This window comes from Oxyura jamaicensis, chromosome 9 (assembly GCF_011077185.1).
Source record: "Oxyura jamaicensis isolate SHBP4307 breed ruddy duck chromosome 9, BPBGC_Ojam_1.0, whole genome shotgun sequence".
Classification (NCBI taxonomy): domain Eukaryota; kingdom Metazoa; phylum Chordata; class Aves; order Anseriformes; family Anatidae; genus Oxyura; species Oxyura jamaicensis.
This window is the reverse complement of record NC_048901.1, coordinates 7,634,269-7,653,734: the sequence shown is the minus strand read 5'-3', so window position 1 is coordinate 7,653,734 and position 19,466 is coordinate 7,634,269. Positions and strand designations below refer to the sequence as shown.

The following is a 19,466-nucleotide window of genomic DNA, read 5'->3' as shown; positions in this document are numbered from 1 at the left end:
TGGCATTCCTTAAATACTACTACATCACTACAATATAATGATAATGAAAAATGTTACTATTACAATATTCTAGAAGCTGAGGTCATTTTATACAGACTAGCCCTAAGAGTAAGGGCAAGAGAATGAGAATCAAACCAGTACATAAAATGCTATCCTGGCTCTCCAGTTAGGACCAAAAAACTCAAACAACCCAAAACCAAAATAAAAAACCCCACTCTCAACAAAGTAAAACCACCTTTAATTAAATTCCTACATAAAACAACATTTCTATGCAAAAAAACTGTTTAGTCAAAAAGTAAATATATATGTTTAATTCTCTTTCAAATGTCAACAGGAATTGAGAGCTACCAGTGTTCTTTGGAGAACAAGCAGTAGTTAAAGTCTACCTTGCTGATGTTCAGAAACAGTATGTTACATCTTTTAACCAGCAGTTCCTATTGCACGTAACAAATTTGCTCTCCATTTAAGCACCTAAAAGCCTGGTACCTCACTAAATAAATTAAAACATATCCAGTTTCTTCAGTAACCATCTTCAACACAGATATCTCGGCAAAGCAACATTACTGCAAGCTTTTAATAAATACAGAAAGAAAATATTAATGATTTTCATTGGTGTTTTATGGAATGATCTTTTCTCAAAAACACTTGCTTTCCAAAGCATTGTGGTTTTTGGTTTGTATGCTCTAAAAATCACTGTACTATATTTAATGAAAATTTTCCATACTTGTTTATAAGTCAGTACATTTGCATGGCACACGTAATCTGAGGATAAGAATTTCTATATATGGCTGTAAGGAATTTCTTGTTGAACCCAAAATAAATTCTTCTTCTAAGGAGCTGAAAACAAAACCCTAGAGGCTGAATGGGAGACCATTATCAAGGGGAGATTTTCAGACATGTTTGGAATTGGCCCAGCCTTCTCTTACTGAAGGACTACTTTTGTGTGTATTATGTCAGGGGAAGAAAACTGCGCAACCCTGAACATTTGGATGCTGCATCATTTTCAGAGGTGTCTCCCCTTTTATCACCACCTCCTCCCCCTGTATTACAAATGCCTGTCTACTCTTCTTTCGGCAGCAGTATAAGACATTAAGCAGCTCCCTGTAGTACAATGATACTGTGGTTGCTATTTACAGTAGAATTAATGCATCTGTGCCACTATGGCAGAATTCACATGAAAAATATACACATGGTCATTTTTAGCTAGATTAGAATATCAACAAAAATTTACTCTTCAAGTCCTGATTTTAAAACAAAAAACAGTTCTGTCAGAGGTCTTCAAACCTCCTAAGTGTGTTAGAGTACATTACCCTAACATATAAAACAAATATTTACACCTCCATAAAGTACCAAAGAATATTTAAAAATGCCTAGTAGCTCTCAGCGTGCAAAATCAGCAGGAACTGATTATCCATGTTGTTCACTATTTGTAGAGACAGTCTTGGGATCAAGCATTCAGAAGCAGAGTGCAAAAGAATCAGAAATTATTTCAGCCCATTTCTTTTTGTTGTTGCCTTGTTTCCTTTCTTATTTAAATAAAGTTTTGTTGGTCCATACTACAGATCCCATTTAAAAAACACTTATCAAGGTAACATTCATCTTAGTGCAAATCCAGAAATCTTCTAGGATCTGTAATCTTTTCGGACAGTGTGAGCCATCCAGTTCACTTTAGTAGTCCAACTTTCCCGGAGTGCTTCATCAAACTTTTGCTTAAATTGCTTTAGTGCCTCTTCCTCACTCTTCCCTAAGGCAAGAGAGTCCTAAGATAGTAAAACAAAACAAGACAAAAACACACACGAAAAAAAAGTCTTGTTAGAAATTTTAAAACCATAGTTAGATCCTCCTTCACCTCTTAACACAATCCACATTCTGCTTTTTTCTATTTTGACACTTTTTAGCCTACTATTCATTTAACAATGCATCAATGACGTTTTCTGGGTTTAAAGGTAAAACTAGAAAATAATTAAGCAAATAAGTTTCACCTTTACAAGTCTATGCTTGTGCATTGAGCCATGAGGCAAAACACCCCTAAACTGACTACATATAAGACGTAGGGATGCAGAATTCATCACAGAATGGTTGAGAGGAACGTATATTCACTGTTCCCTTTGACTCAGAGGACAGTTCTACATAGCTGAAAAAGAATGCTTTGAGAACTCTATGGGAATCTTGAGAGAAATGGAAATCAATTAAAATTTATTCATCTTTGAATCAAAATTCACATACTGGAAAAATGTTAGGTCCTGATAAGCTATAAATCTTATTTTTACCTTGAGATACTGGATGTCCTTGACAGAAGTTAGCTCTGGAAGCCCTGCAGTTAACATCAGTGCAAAGAGTGTTATAAATAGGTTTCCATGTTTTCGTAGAATCAAGTATGCTTCTTCACAATACTGGCGGAACCTTTACATGCAACCACAAAACACATGCAATAAACACAACATGAGAACCTACACAGCTGACAAATGTGTAATCATTTCCAAAAATTGTTATCTGGACTAAATATATATCCTAGGAACATGGTAATAGAATTGACATTTGTAGGAAAAAGTGCAGCGATGTCTAGAGAACCTCCAATGCATTACTACAAAATATCCCATACCTGTCCAACAAGTCCTTAAAACATTGGTACAAAAGTCCAAAAGCTTTACAACAAGCAGAGTTCTTCAGAAAGAGAAAAAAAAAAAAAGCCAAAGGTAATGCCGGCATTCCATCTCGCTGATAATTTGGTAGGTAAAATGCCCTGGTGATGATATATAGCGAACCTATGGTGGAAAATCATAGGCTCTATAGTAGTTCCTGCTGATGCAGTCTATCCCTGTAAAGTAATTCCTTCCTGCTAACATGGTCAAAATTGAACTGACTGCCAGATTTGGCACCAAGAGCTGTCACACAGACACTTGAGAACTTGCTCAGTATCCCTAGATGTGTCACTGTATTCTGCCCACTGTCTAATCTGTAAATTTCCATAGGAAACTGGAAGACCCCTTCAGACTAAGGAATTATACTTCAAATACAAATTCTCTTCTGCGGTAATTTTCAAGTGAAAGTGTAAGCCTCCTGCCATTTAAAGTACACCATCTTCTGTGGGTCTTGCAATAGCCGTCACCTAATAGCCTTTACTTCATGCTTTTCAAAATGGAGCTATGGCTTGATTTGCTCACTCTCAAAGAGAGAAATGGTTCACTGGCAGTCATTTTCCATTCCTCCTACACACACCATTACAAATGTATGCACAGCTTCTTCTTCCAGAAGTAGTCATTATATTTCTTGATCCATATCTAAATGCTTAATTTTATTTCTCTGACAGTAAATTCTTCCTGTGAAGACTGATAGCAAAGTGAGAGCAAAACATCCATCAGCTGGATGTCCCATCAGTTAGTGGGAATGATACAGAAAGGAAAAATAAAAATCTGCCTTAACAAGTAGGATCTAGGAGTGTAGTTTTCCATCATCACATGCCTTTGTTTTCCATTGTAGGTGTCTAACCCAAGATGTACCAGCACATTGAATGCACACTGATGGACAGAAAGTGGAGAAGGGAGACTGTCCTTTAAGAACAGTGCTTCATCTTGCTTGACAAATAGTCTGTGGAGTCCCTCCCTGGTACCGAGTGCTGCTGAAGGTTTAAGAGTGGGAAACAAACAAAAACAACAACAAAACAAGCACAGGAGAAGCTGCCATCTCCTGCATCATCTACTGGAGAAGACAGAAAGGGACTGTACCTTTTCACTGCAAAACCGCAGATTCTGATGTACAAAGTAATCTCTATACATATTCCAGTTTAAGTAGAGAAGTAGATTGTAACATAAATGCATTGACACAGTTACATGGGAAAATTAGCAAAACCAAATCCACACAGGTTCTTGCTGTGCTGTATATTATCAGTGGAGATCATCTCAGTTACAAAAGGAAGAGATCAAAATAATACTCACCGACCAAATTTTTCCGTGTTCCCTGTTTTTCCTTGTTGTATAACATGAATGAAATCATAGGTGAGTATGAAAGGTACCCGTTCCCTTTTAATTCCAAACTTGGATTTGAAGTTCCCAAGAATATGCCCAAAATCTATGTGGAAGAGCTAAAAACAGAAAACAAAACAAAAAGAAACATAGAAGTGAGTAATTTCTCCAATGAACAATTTCATTTTTCTAGTACCTCTGCAGGAGGCTGGTGTCAAGAACAGTTAACTCATGATGTAATTCTCCATAGCCCATGGCTTCAACCCTTTTGGGGTGTTCAGTTTTACAGTGTTTCAAGATTTATTTTAAAAGTCAGTGATATCAACACTTTTATGAGTAACCACTGTTACAAGTTAACATGGAAAAGACTAACTCAGTTTCAAGCTTCTGACATCTTACTGGTAATATCAGAAAAATTAGCCCAACGATAAGCCCACAAGGCTTAACATCATTGTATCCAAGGGCTTCCTACAGGCAGGAGCAAAGCTAGTAGAATTTATATTAATCCCAAGGAACCTGTGACAGTTTTCCCATTTCCTAATCAAAGATAAGGACATTTCAGCTTTCTTCTACTAGGTAAAAACTTAAAAGAATACTGCAAACATCTATAAAACTCTCACTTTTATAACCATTTCCAGTGTTTTTTAGGCAGAAAAAAAAAAAAAAAAAGAGTAGAAAGTAACTATTCAGCAAGCAAATGCATTTTTATTTTACCTAGGTTCTAGGTTTTGAGATTTACAGCCAAAGAGTAATACTGGCACTCAGCTGCATATTGAAAACTTCTGCAGCAGTAGGCTGTAGAGACTAACTTCAGGAGAAATACGTTGCTCAAAACTGTAATTCGTGTATTTAAGGATGGTCTTCTGCACGATACTTTGAGAGGACTTTTATTCAGTGAATCTGAACCATTAACAGGCCTTTCAGATGCTCTGAAAAATATCTACAGAACAGTCTCACAGACAAATAATAGCTTACTAAACAGGCATTGGTTGTTCCTTCTACTAGTCACATTTAAACCTTTCTTTAAAGCTCTCCTCAATACTCAGTAAATGAAAGAAATCCAAGAGCTTTTAGATATAATTCTACTGAGACACTAAAGAAATCAGAGTTTCCAAGGTAATTCTTGTACAAAGGAGATGCTGTTGTTATTCTGCCTACAAAAAGGATTTTTACCTGGCCATTTTTTCTGACCATGATATTGTCACTGTGTCTGTCACCAATCCCCAACACGTAAGTAGCTACACAGTAGCCAGCACAAGACAGAGTAAATTCTTCAATGGCTCGATCCAAGTCATCTCTAAAAATCCAAAACAAATATTAGTGCATTCTACTAGTAATTCATGTCATGCCTTAACATCAAAAAGGATTGTTGCGAGAGAATATGTATTTGAAGAGAAAATACTGTAGAGAGGGGCTGCACAACCACACGTAGCTACGGAGAAGGGGAGAAGTCCAAATACTATGAAAGGCAATGGCATCAAGATTTAAGACCCATGTAGTTTTCTTGTGTTTTTGTTTGTTTGCTTGTCTGTTTGACCTAGTCTAGAATAACTTATTCAACAATATGAAATCAGAATGCTGCAAATATCAGAATTACATCTGGACCACTCTTTGAACTCCAAGGGCAACCTGAATCTGAGTCAGAGTTTGATATACTAAAACAAAAGAAAAGCATACCTGACAGAACAAACACACATTCCTTAACACCTGTAGCTTATAGAAACACTTACAGAAAATATTTACAGAAATTACCCTAAATTGTATTCCTTCAGCCAGTTTAAGAGAGCGTCTTTGTTGAAGGCAGCAGCAGCAGCAACGTTGCTACTATTTAACTGAATATCAGCAATGGTTTCTGAACTAGAAACAGCTTCAATAAGGCCAGAGTGATCTCCAGTTGCTAAACAGCCATAGGGCAATATCCTGAAACAAAATAAAGATTAATGTTAAAAACAAAATTAGTAAGAATGCTCCGTTAGTATATAGATACTTTCAGAGGGATGAATATTCACTTAACTTGAACATTAAACTCTGGAAGTTAATATACAGATATTACTTGCAAAGTTAAAATATCAGCGATTAATTTAAAACATTCGTTTTTCCCACTGCATATACGTATCTAGAAAAAGAAATTCTGAGCAACCCTTATTTTTCCATTTTACTGAATGTAGTTACTTGTAATTTTATAGTAGAAACTATAGAGGGAGCCCTTTATTTGCATTTATTAATTTCCTGGCTAAACGAACAACTGTTACACTCCAAGTTTATTCTAGACTATAAATCGTGTAAATGGAAACCAAGGTCTTATCCTTTTGCCCTATTCTTCCTAACTCAACTTAAAATGCTAGAGAAACCTTTTGAAAATATACACACAAAACAGTATTTTCCTGGTATCACTAATTTTAAGCATAGAAAGCTAATGAAAAACAGGAATACATATTTTGATTCACCTGATACATAAGAATATTCCTGTGCATTTATACACTATCTCTAACAAAAAAACCTACAACAATATTGTTGCATTAAAGACAAATAAACATTTGAATCAAGGGGATGTGTCTAAATAGGTAAGTGCATTTTTCCAAAGCTTTTTGTTCATTTCTGAGGAGTAAACCCATCACATTTGCTTTCTTCAAAAGCACTGCACCACAAATAGAGGTGTCTACTTTCATTGTAGGCATCTCGGGTCATGAATAATCTCTCAATTCGGGACATGGATCCACAAATTTAAAAAAAAAAAAAAAAAACACAGATACGCATGCAAAATCTAATTGCAGTACACAGCTATAGAGTAGCACTATAAAGAATAGCAGGACATTAAATTAGCATGTGTGTATAGATAGAAAGCACTGCTGGTGGAGGTATTGTCATTTGTATTTTACAGAAAACAGATATTACGCTTGATTGCTTCAGAGCAGAACCACATCTCTTCACCGAGACAGCCTATTATCCCCTGCCACAGAAGAAAAATAAATAAAATTCCAGAAAATTTAGTTGGAGCTCGTTACTATACCAGCAGTGAGCTAACCAAACAGTTTCTCTACCACAGCGATAACACAGCTGAAGGGGTATAAGCAGTAAGAGCCCTAGAGCTGGGGATTCTTTTCCACTGGCAGCAAAGCAAACAGAAAACCAGATTCAACAGGGTTTTTAGAAAACAGCCAACTTCAAAACAACAACCAAAAAGAAGTGCAGATTTGGAACCTTCTTTCCTTTAGTATTCTAATCTACCTCCCAATTAAAAACCCCAGGTTTCTGTGCTGAAGGGTTCTCCCAGCCAACAGCCGGGTGACTGCAATTACCGAACGCCAGCGTTCAGGACACGAGGAAGCACTGCCCATCCTTATCACGACATGACAAACGTAAGCCAAGTATTGCCAGGTTAAAGTGCACGCTGGCCCTCTTCCATGGCATTTCAACCCACCCTACTTGCAGCTTAACTGGGCACCCGTCCAACAACTTCCCCTTCAAAAGCAAACAATGATGAAAGCCTTCAGCCCCTTGAGGTCTGTATGCTTACAACTGGAGGAAAAAACATCCTTGTCAGAGAGACACTTTGACAGGAGTCAAGTTAGGGACAAATCCTCTGGGTCCTTTCCATCTCATCCTGGTCTTTCTGACTTTGACATCTGTCAGCAGGATACGCGCCCTACTTTTTAATGTCATACAAAGACCACTGACAGATCCATACTGCAATTCTGGATTGATAGATAGGATAATTTTCTTTCTCCACTTCATTTTTTTTGTCACGCACCATAAATGGAGGGGAAAAGATGCTTTAATACTGTTCTTTATTTCAAGAATTTAATTATTTCTAAATACAACCCCAAGTTCTGGGACTTGATCAACACATTCTCTGGAACTTTGCGTGCAGCAGTTTCAAGACAATGACACACTTGAAACTTGTAACAAATGTATTTTTCAAAGGTTTTGTGAACTCTGATTTCCCTTGCACAAAACCACTTAACACCAGACTTCACACAAATTAAGGCAGTGAAAACAAAAACTCATTACAGACAGGCAATGAAATGAAAAAGTTGCTGGGAGAACTCCCTCTGTCTGCCCAAGAAGTAACTAGGTACTGAATACTTTTATGACAATTCACCCCAGTAAAGATCACTCAACAAAGATTAAATTCCTCAGACTTAAAGCAACATAAAATCCTAACTTCTCCCTTAGCACAATTTCAGTGCTGTAATACAGGGAAAGCAACAGCAACACCTTTTGGTGCAAGGTTTGCTCTCAAAGCTGCACACTGCAGACCCCACAGCATGCTAGGAAGACAGATGTTATGCTCCTCTGCAGTGACAGGTATTTGTAATAGTTAAACATTCCTCATAAAAATAATAGAAAGTTATGTCATATACTATGATTAGCCCCACATGCATGACTTCAGACTTATTTCTGAAGCAAATGTAACAGCTGTAGTTTTAAGTTTTCAGGAGGTTGACCCTCTGAAAGTCTCTTTCTGTCACTCTGTAGCTGCAACCTCAATATCAATATTGTTTAAGTGAGTAAGTTTGTTCCATAACTGCCTATGCTTAGAGTACAAGAAAACAACTAGAGAAACTACAGAAAGAACCGGGGAAGTTTAGTAGCACATACCTTGCTAACATCTTAGGCAAACTATTTCAATACTTCGCCTAAGAAATTAATCGGTAGTTTTATTGTTTGTATGTCTGGCAGGAATTATTTAAAGAATATATATGTACATATATATATATATATATATTTTTTTTTTCCCAATTACTCTGGTGTTTGACTGACTGATGCCTAAGGTGAACTGAACTCTGAGTCAGCCTTCTCCAAATGACAGAGTAGTGTTCATCTTTGCTGATGGCCTTTGTTGTCTAATGGTTGGGTCTGTACTGAGAAGCAGATGCAATTTGCACCTGAAGTTTTGTTCAGCAGTTTTACTCCACAGTCCATCCAGTGACAGCCCAGGATGAAGGACCGACTGGAGAACACTGTTGCATCCTGCTGCACACACATAAATTTCCTTTTCTGATACAAACCCTGGTCTTGTTCCAATATTTAGTCAGAATGCACACACAGGAACCTAAACAACAGAACATACCATGTGTGAAAGAGGCCACTTTACCCAAGAGACAGATTAGTTGACAGTTGAAAACAAACAAACAAAACCAAAAACTTTCTCCTTCACCTTTGCAGATCTCAAAACCCATGTATATTTGGTGCCCCTCTCCAGAGCTGAGAAATCCCACTGGGAATTTTGTGCTTGCTTTACACTTCTAGTAGAACACACAGACTGGGCTAAGATTTCATATTAAATTACTAATGAGTAAGTGATTGGGAATTGCAGTACAATTATAAGGAAAGTGATCCTACCCCGAACCCCTCAACGGCAGCATATTGACTGCCATTTGATCCCTGCTTCAGAGAAGCTGTAAGATCTGCTGTGACAAGATATTCTTGACTGGGAATAACTTCTCGAAGAAGACAGAGGCAAGCAGTGAGTGTTTCTGCACTTACATTAGTGAAACAAGTTAGAAGCCTTACTTTTGTTTGAATGGAGTTATCAGACATTCTGTAGTGGAAAAAAGTTAAAAAGCACAAAATCCATTACGCATCCACAAAAGGAAAAAGGGAAACAACAGCGTCAGGGAAACATAAACCTCAAAGGATGATAAAGAGCAAGAAGAAAAGACTCCACTCATTGGCACTGATGTATGAATTTGGATTTTTCAGGAAATCAGGAATATTTGACACTACTTTTTCACTTGATAGAGATGTTTCTTAACCCAAGCAACGAAAGGCAATCCAAAAGCCCTGACTCATGAACAGGGCAACAAAACTCATTACTACTGCTGCTGATTCATAGATTTTGGACTTATCACTTCTTAATAAGTATGTAAACTGCAAACACAGATTAGAGATCAAAGCCGTAACTTCTTAGCTGCACTGTCATCCTCCAGGTGGTCAGAGGGATGTTTTGCACAATTCTGTTGCCAGTTAAAGCCATTTCAGAACCTTTTCTTGGCAATTGCCTCATTAAAATCTCTTTGTAAGATGTAGAACTATAGCCCTACCTGAATCCCAGAATTTTATTTTATAATCAGAACTAAGAAAGGATGAATGGAAGGAAGATGCTCACAGTTATGTAAATAAATGGAAGAGGCCAATTATAGAACTGCTATTCTCACTATTTCCCCTTTCTACATTTTTCTTCTTATGAGAGTTTTAAGAAAAATCAGAGCCACGTTTTGCCTTCCCTTTGTTGAGTTTAAAAAAAAAACGCATTAGTCAGGAAAAGCACATTTGATGACTCCCAATCACTATTCCTGTTTGCTAGGCACAGTGTGTGGCCCTGGCTGGAAGCACAAACTAAGCTTCTGGGAAGGCAGCAACTGAACTATGCCTCATCTGGGATTCCACAGCTGCCAGAGGTTGTCCTTGCCCCTAAATGCTGGATCAGTCCCCTCACAGTCTATTTATAATGATATAAATTATCTAAAGTTTTCTCAAATCAGTGTTCAACTTAAAACACACTCAGCTACCCCATAGCAAACATACACTTCCAGAACAATCTATTATTCACTTTCCTATTTTATCCCATATTTCATTCTAAGGAATCTTTCCACAAGTAGCACATTTTCCTGAAAGGTTAAGGGATTATCTGCGGGCTGATGTTATGTGCTTTGTGAAGCACGTAACGCTTGAACAACAAAATTTGAAAAAATGAGATGAAAGAATCCAAATGAAGTATTTCAAATGATATTTCAGTATTTCTAGCCTTATAAACAGTTACAATTACACTTAATATAAATGATTTCAGCTCTGTTTCATAGGCATACAAAATTGACTTTATGGTGTCCAAACAGTTCATAATAAAATATGAATCTGATATGAATCATTAGAACTATTTTTCTATCAAGAAATTAGAATTTGATAATTACCTTAACTAAATCTGATGCATAGATTGGCTGGAAAAGCTTCCCTCCTACCGGAGGGTTGTATAATAATGTTGAACATTGCCTCATACTCTTTGGAGCAGTATTCCTATAAAGAAAAGAAGCTTATCCTATCAGGTATATGAAGGTAAGAAAGCTGCTTTGGATAAGACTTCAAGATTCAGAGATATTTCTGGTCTGAAAAATGTTTTCTGACATCCAAATGGCATTTTAACAATAAAAGAATGCTAAGTTAGATTTCAGAACGTATGTTAAAGGTGTTTACAATGCCTGCAAGCAGGAATGGAAGCTTTAACACAAAATATTATTGAGTTCAACTTCATAAAAACCTCTTTAGTACTAAATACACTAGGACACCATGCTTATTCTCCACTGATTTTTATAATAGCCATATTAGAACTACATCATTGAAATGGCATCAAAAATATATTTAGAAGTTCAAATTTTGAGGAAGCTGCAGAGTATTTTTTTCCCAATATAGCATTGGCTCTAAATATACCACCTTTCCTGCCAGCCTTTTCTTAATACAGAATCTTGTCTTACACATGAATGATTACCCACTATTTACCAGAATTCAAAATACAACTAAAAAGATGCAGTAATGGGGATTAGCAGGTAGCAAGCATAAAACAGATGGAAATACTTTTTCTTACATACGAATAACAAGACTTTCACCACAGGCTATTGACAAGGCTAAGAGTACAAATATGTTTAGACTCCAGCAACCATTTATTTGTTTTCAACCTCCAGGCAGAGTATGTAGTTGCCCACCCATCCAGACTGTAACACCCTAACTCAGAGGCAAGAATAGCACAGCAGTGAGACTCAAAAGCATTGCTAAAGTCAGGGTAAGGACATCCCCTCAATTCAGTCATTTTATCATAGACGGCCAACTGATTAGTCAGGCACAATTTACCCCTGGTAAATCCATATTGACTGTTCCCATATATAGTAGGTAGAAGACAGACAAACCTGTTACATTTTGTAGGAAATTGCAAAATAAAAATAAAAAACGTATAAATAAAAAACGTATAAAGAAAATATGCATATTTTCTTTATACGTATTTTATTTATACGTAAATAAAAACAAAACGTATTTGGACAGAAATGTATTCATTTATGGCCATGGCTGCAGAAACCATACTTACCATTAAGAAATAATACCAACAGAAATAAGAAAATGTTAAAAAAGAAGAGGTTGATTGTTTGGCTATTCCACAACTCTGGTAATTCTCAACCAGTCAGCGAAATTTTATTATAAATAGTCCTAACCTCCTATTACCCCACTCTCAGATTAGAATACCTGAAGTTGACTAATTTCTAAAACGTGTCTTGCCTGTTAGAGAAGCCTGTGTATTCCAGATGCAATCCTCAATGACTAATTTTTGACCAGTACTGCTCAAACACCAGACAGATTACAGAAAGCCTTCACATAAAGATCTCTTCACTGGACAGCAGATTCGCATTCTACATTTGTACCTCACTTGCACATGTGTATTAGAACCTAAGAGCTGTAATTCCCATGAATCACAAAGTGAACTCCCATTTTTGCATACACCTGAAAAGCCTATGACAGGTAATAGACATGTTTGTTACTTGAGAAGTTTATAAAATACATACTTTTGGAAAGCTCACAGACACAAACAAAACAAAATAACCAACCAACAAATTAAACAAAATGCACAGAACCTGCCTGCTGGACCTTTTGGTCAAGAATTGCTTCCTCACCTCATACAATGCTTTTTGTCTGGCTGAAAACAGTAAAATGTTTTCATTTTCATTGCGGAGAGAGCAATTTATAATCACCATGGCGACTTAGATACACTGTGAAAGATACAGTGCACGAGGACAAATATCCTGCTTGATAATAAGTAAAAATATCAATATCTAACTTCACTTCTTGCATTATTTCTATTCATGGCTAAATTATTTTGTAATGTGGGCCATCTGGGGAATAAACTGCAAACAGAAGCCATCTAGTTAGGTAAGGGCCTTCTATAGCCTGCTCACCTTGGCTATGACAAATGAAACCTTTTGGCATCATTCCAGATGTTTAGGGGAAAGCACATGAACAGCAAAGTTTTTCTGGTAAGAGTGGACTCTCCAATGAAATAAACCCTTAAGAGATCCTTACCGGAGATCCAGGCCAGCTTCTTTCCAAAGTATGTCCATCAAACGCAAAATCTGGAGTGTCAACATGTCCTGCCGGAGATCTATAATGGAAGGTTGAAACTGCTACTTCAGTTTCTCAAGACTCTTGTAGAAAAACCATCTAATATTTATAAGGCTTTCAGAAAAAGCTATCTAAAAATCCTCAATTCTAAATGTGAAAGCAGGATTAACCATTTCATTATGACTGGTAACATCTGTAATTTGAAAACTAGTCAAAAAAGGATGCATAATTTGTTTGCTGATGCTATAGTAAACCATGTTTAATTTAAGGCAATACAGAGCAACAAAGCTTAAGTGCAAGTGTGAGAATAAAGAAAAAAGTGCTCAGCACTGCTTACCATCACCATTTTTAAAGATGATCCCTACAAGATCTCCTCCAAACATTTTATTGTTGTATACTATCCATAGAGGCTTCATTTTAGAATCCATGTATCTACACTTCTCAACGCTAGAAGAAAATATAAAAAGCATTATAGTCAACTAAAAATAGTTCAGCTGAACAGGACTAAGCATTGTTCAAAAACACAACAGAAAATGTATATTTCCAGTTTGGAATTACTTAAATGTTACCTCAGCTTTCATTCGGCTACTATGCTATCAGAGCATACTGAGTTATGGATGAATCTGTCATACATCAACTGTGTTGAACACCACGATTGGCACTTTTAGTCTTATATTTAAATATGTTTAGCTATGGTAATATGTTGACTAAGAGAGTATTAAGTTTCATTGTGGATCATGAAAATCTTCAAACTTTACTGCTATTTAGCTTCGGGAAGATTGCCAACAGACCTTCTCTCACTATAGAAAGCATTCCCTGTGACAGCATATCTGCTAAACAATAAAGCCAAAGGAAGTTCAAGCACATAGGCGTTTCTACTTTAGTGTTTCCATTCAAAAGCTACAGTGAAACTTTATTCACTCATTCTTAACTTACTGTAGTTCTGAAAGTATAACAGAAGGATTCAGAGGAGACTGGAGGTCAGAAAGCGCTTCTCTGTAAGCATTTTGTTTCAAACACGTGTGCATTGCATCTTTTCCTTTTGCTTTGCTTTGTTTCATGGCATTCAGCTTAATTAAGCTGTTTAAAGTCTTCATTTTATTAAGGGCTTCCACCTGAAAGAGATATTTTATCTTTAAAACGTATTGCTTTGACTTTGCATGTAATACAATATAAAATTGAGTATGAAAACAAAAAGCAGTTATCTGAAATATAAAGCAATTTTACAGCATCGTATAAAATGGAAATAATAATCAGAAATTAAGATGGCATTTCTGAAACAAATGACAATAGACTTTTGGAAATTATTCATATCCCGGAAGTACCATTTCTGTAACAAAAACATTGATGGGATGAAATCTCTGAAACCTCAAGTCACTTTTTAAAGCAGGACTTAACATCTCCAACACAGTGACAAGACATTTTAATGTATGATAAATTTACAAAAAATCCTCCTTCAAAATTCAGTTTTAATCACAAATTAAATAAAGAATAACATAGGTGCCTCAATCCATACTAAAGTCAACAGAAATTGAGTGTTTCATACTTCTACAAAAATCAAACATTACTTGAAGCGATGGATGAAGATGCTTCATTATATGCATTCAGTTAGTTGCAAACAACAACATATGGCCACATGACAAATTGCAGACATTTGTCACATACATAACTACACATGCTCGATATTTAAGACTCTGCTCTGCAAAAGTTTGTTCATTAAAGCCCTGCTGAAATTAGGCATAAAGTAAATGCTCTGCTGAAATTAGGCATAAGGCAAATGCTCTGATCAAGTAGGATGTTCCAAATCTGCATGCATCATCTAAGCGGTATTTACTTTTAGAATGTGTAAAAAGACAGGTTTAACATTTTTTTTTATTCATTCTGTTTTAGAAAGTTTTCCACTAGTACAATTTGTAAGAAAACAATCAAACTAGCAAAATAAATATACATAACGTTAACAGACAAAAGCCCTTTGGTAACAAACCTACATAGCACATACAACAAACATAATTTCTACACTGCACCTACATCTAAGCAACTTGTTAGCAGAATATGAAGTATGTAACAATTGACAGTAGCCATAGTTAACATGCTCAGCAATATGCTGCAATATTCTCTAGCAAACTGCATCAACTTAAATAATTGTAAAAGATTATTTCTATTCAAGGAAGCCTCAGTCTAACTTACAAGGTGCTGAGTCAAGACTTACCACTTTTACAGACAGACTGAACCCTGTTAAGCAGGATGCTGTGGAAATTGTATGGAGTTTGATTATAAAACTGAGGCAATGGAGACCTGCCAGGTCAGCCATCTGTCAAAACTAAAAGCGCTCTGCTTTTCCACTATTCTAGGAGCTGTACAAACATCAGTGACAAGGGAACAAAATGGAACCTGTGTTGTACAAACAGGAACTTTTTGAAGTATTTCTACTTTGAATTTCTTCCGTGTTTGCACAGTTGGAAATTTTTTTGCCCCTTCTTTGATTGTACTGACATTTGTTTCCTGTGAAGTGCACAAAAACTTTACTGACCTTAGGTCTATTGCTTAAGCATTTCATCACCTAATCTTTTTATGATTTTGACAATACTAACAAGCACTCATGTAAGAGATGATCTTTTCAATGGTCTGTGAACTGCAGAAATAAAGAGCACAACAGTACATGCCTGTTCTGTTTGTTTCTTGAAGTACATTTTCAACATTGACAGTATCAAAACTGTTAGAAATAACAAACATCAGACTAACATTTACTGAGTTGCCTTTTTGTCCTTGATACATCATTTTCCTTGATCTAGCAAATACATTAATTCCAGAGCTATAATTTTTAAAGATTTTATGGTAGCAATCTAAATTTTCTCGCTCAAATTGCATTACAGCCTCCAGAACATGATTTGCAAGTCTCTATTATTGATCTGCCAATAAACTTACTAGTGTGTTTAAAAGTAAATCTCTCTCCTTTTTTTTTTTTTTTAAATGGAAAATCTGTATTAACACTAAAATGAGTATTTGGTTTGCTTTAACACCTGTTTCCAGGGAGTACTGCATTATTCTACAGATACAGGATTTTTGCATTACGTTTTAGCAAAAGCTGTAAGAAGCAATCCTGGATTGATCCATATGAAGTTTAGATAGAAGTGTAGTAGTTTCTATTACAAGCTGCTCTGATGGGATGGGATGGGGGTTGGGGGTGTCACAAGTTTTAAGTGCATAGAAACCATTCCTCACCTAATAATCTGGACAGTCTACTTTTCTATCTAGATCATATGCATAGTGCTGAAAGATCCCGCACTTCTCAGAACACTACAAAAACAGGTCTCTACCTCTGAGGCCCCCACAGCACTAGCTGCCTTCTGTACCAGGGAAGGCTGCTCCATCATTACATCCATCTATCCAGCCCACTCATTTCTCCCTCTAGCTCATGCTTCCTTCTCTCCCCACATCCCTTCCTCTCTCCTAAACAGAGGGACTTTGTCAAGGTAACCAATATGACCCACAGGAACGATGGTACAAGCATTTGAGTTACAAGCTAGAGTAAGTCAAGATTTAAAGAAGGAGGGAAGCTTATACCTGTTTAGCAAGCACTTTCATGTGAGCAACACTTCCTCGGCAGTAAGCTTCAAGTATCAAACCAAACTGTATTGAAACAGCAGGTATGTGAACCTCTGACCTATAAGGGAACACCACAGAAGAAAAGCATCTCATCTATCAAGACAGACCACATAATTTTACAGACTAGCATTTAAAGCAAATAAAGTGGAAACAACAAAAAAATATGTCATGGTCATTAGATAAAATAAAAAGGCAGATTTCATAGGAAGTAATAAAACAATCATAAGGAATGGTGAGTTTCAACACATGATGCTTGTTTTTAGGTCTAGGACTGTTCTGGAAGCAATAATGATAAGAAGTAGTTACTGGGTATTTGTTTTCAGGAACCTCTTTTATTAAAGATAGTAGTATTGATAGAAGATGATATTGAGAGTCAGGGCTGATGTTAAACTGTGTATTCTCAAATCTTGGTAAGGAAAAGCCAAAACTTTCCTGAGGGGTACACTTGGAAAGAATCACTGAACCGTATTTGCAGAAACAATTATTCTCCAAAACATTTTCATGTAGTACTTGCTCTTGTTATTTAGAAATATTGGAATAATTTAGTTGTATTTTGAAGACAGAATCAACCTATAAATCCATTCATTCTGCAAGATAGCTGCAATTCATAGAACTGATCATCAAATGTAGCAACAACACACAGAATTACTTTTATTTTCTGTTAGACTTTGAAAAATAGTATTTTTCTCTCTGGGGTATAAATACTGTACTTTTACTGCAAGCACAGTCAAAACAAACACTAAATTCATACACGAACCTAACTTACCAGTTATCTAGAGCTGACTGCAGTTTCAAGTTATTTTCTTCAAATAGTGGATTACAAAGCATAGTAATATATTTTAAATAAGGTAAAGAAAATTCTTGATCTGCCTATGAAAAGTCTAATCTGGACCAACAGTCCCAGAAAGATGTAAGGGAAAAATTCTTACCTTAGATGCCAAAACAACATCTGTCCTATTCTCCTATTAGCAAGTGCTCTCTCTAATAGAAATCTGGAGAGAGCACAATCAAGAAAAGGTTCATATTTCAGGACTTGCACAAGTTGAAGAAGATACTGAGAGAGCTCTTCATCGCTAGAATGAGGTACATAAAATCAGTTGATAAAAAAGTAACTAGATTAATGACATTCCAGAAATTCAGATGCATATGCCAAACCCAACTATGCAAATCTAGGTTCAACAGGAAGAGTTTATCTCAATCTTTCAGTCGCAAGAAGAAAAATAATACACAACTTAGTGCAATTGCTAGACTGATCAATTTATCATTAAGTTAACAGAATCTTAAAGTCATCAAACCTGTAAGTAAAAATGTCTTATTTAATCATGGGCCTTTACAAGATCAACATCTCACCCTGAGTGCTAGGTTAAGCATCCAGGAGATAAATTACTTCAAATGTTTCCAGACTGGATATTGGCTCCACTTAGACCCCTCAAGCTCTGACTGAGGAGCTTTATCTTTGGAATCACTGAAACCTAGCAGTCAGCTAACTCCAACAGGCATGGGCAAGAAGGGCACTTGAGGCAAAACTAAGAATACTTGCATACCTGTTCCAAAATCAGGAAAGCAGTATTCATTCTACTGAATGTAGTTCATTAACCTGTCTTATGATGTCAGTGCCTGTTAGCTGAAAGGTGTTAATTTATTAAGATACATTCACAAACTGATCCATTGAGGTAAAATATCAATCGTGTGTTACCAAAAACATGATGTTGTTTAGAGTATGAGGAAAATCACTGAGACAAATCTTTCAGACACCAAGCAATGCCCTAAGTACTCGGACTTCAGAAAGGCAAATTTAAGTATTTAGCCACAGTTCATAAACAAAATTTTTAAAAGCTTCTGTTAGTTAACTACTCTAAGTAATACTGACAAAATAAAAATAATTCCAATAATTTTCTATAAAGGATTGTACCCCCCCCCCCCCCCCAAAAAAAAAAAAAAAAAAGAGCCAAAACAAACCTCTTAACACTTGACAGTTACGTTACTCCAGAAAAATTCTGAACTTTCCCTGACTTTTTACATTCAAGTATCTTTCCTTTTATAAATGGCCTGAAGAATTCAGATTGTCTGCCTAGGATGAAACAGGAAGCTTCTGCGCATCACAGAAGGATTTCAGAGATGCAAATACTGGACTCTTTTGTTCTCTTTATCTTACTCTGAAACCCTTCAGTAACTTGGTCAAAATATTCAATCACACTGCGTTGTATTTATTTTTTTCTACCTTTTTATTTCAGCTAATAGAATTACCTTTAGGTTGTAGTTGTTTTTTGTTTGTTTGCTTTTACCAACTGCCTTTATAAATAAGGTGGAAACTGATTTCTGATACCCAACTGAACATAATTTTTCTTCAGAACCAGAACTAAGAGTACTAGAAATAATTCCAAATGTACCAATTCAGTATTATCTGGATAGCCCAGCAGTTAAATTTCTTGTTTATTTGAGAGAAGTCAAAATATTTTTGTTTTCAATATATAGCCTTGACGATTAAAAAAAATCATAGAACTACCACAGAGACTTTAGAATTCAAGGACAGGAAATGCAGTAATGCTGCAAACGATAATGTTAAACAAAGCTTGCCCTACGTTACACTGAAGAGCAAAATTATGTGTGATAAAGAAAGAACTACAGATAGCACAGATTACTATCAAGATTAAACAAATTAGTAATTTTTTAGTTTTTTAATTGTATGCTACAGCTTACGTTTCTATTAAATGATACAGCAAATACTTGACAAAATGACAGAGTAGCTGGATGCCACTCCTTGTAAATATTTGATTATTGTAACATTTTGACTTT

The 19,466-nt window shown here is 36.1% G+C and overlaps 1 protein-coding gene across 4 annotated transcripts in view; it reads right to left on the bottom strand.

The window, feature by feature from the left end:
• Positions 1-217: 217 nt before the first annotated feature.
• The window catches only part of PIK3CB (phosphatidylinositol-4,5-bisphosphate 3-kinase catalytic subunit beta), a 113,624-nt gene continuing 94,375 nt past the window's right edge, over positions 218-19,466 (bottom strand). For all 4 annotated transcript variants that reach the window (XM_035334498.1, XM_035334502.1, XM_035334499.1 and 1 more), the window contains 10 exons: positions 17,600-17,743; positions 16,629-16,728; positions 14,001-14,179; positions 13,402-13,511; positions 13,026-13,104; positions 5,715-5,882; positions 5,136-5,259; positions 3,936-4,081; positions 2,271-2,403; positions 218-1,760 (listed from right to left, as the gene is read on the bottom strand). In XM_035334498.1, the coding sequence (XP_035190389.1) occupies positions 1,623-1,760; positions 2,271-2,403; positions 3,936-4,081; positions 5,136-5,259; positions 5,715-5,882; positions 13,026-13,104; positions 13,402-13,511; positions 14,001-14,179; positions 16,629-16,728; positions 17,600-17,743 (1,321 nt within the window). In that variant the 3' untranslated portion in view covers positions 218-1,622. The remainder of the gene's footprint in view (positions 1,761-2,270; positions 2,404-3,935; positions 4,082-5,135; positions 5,260-5,714; positions 5,883-13,025; positions 13,105-13,401; positions 13,512-14,000; positions 14,180-16,628; positions 16,729-17,599; positions 17,744-19,466) is intronic.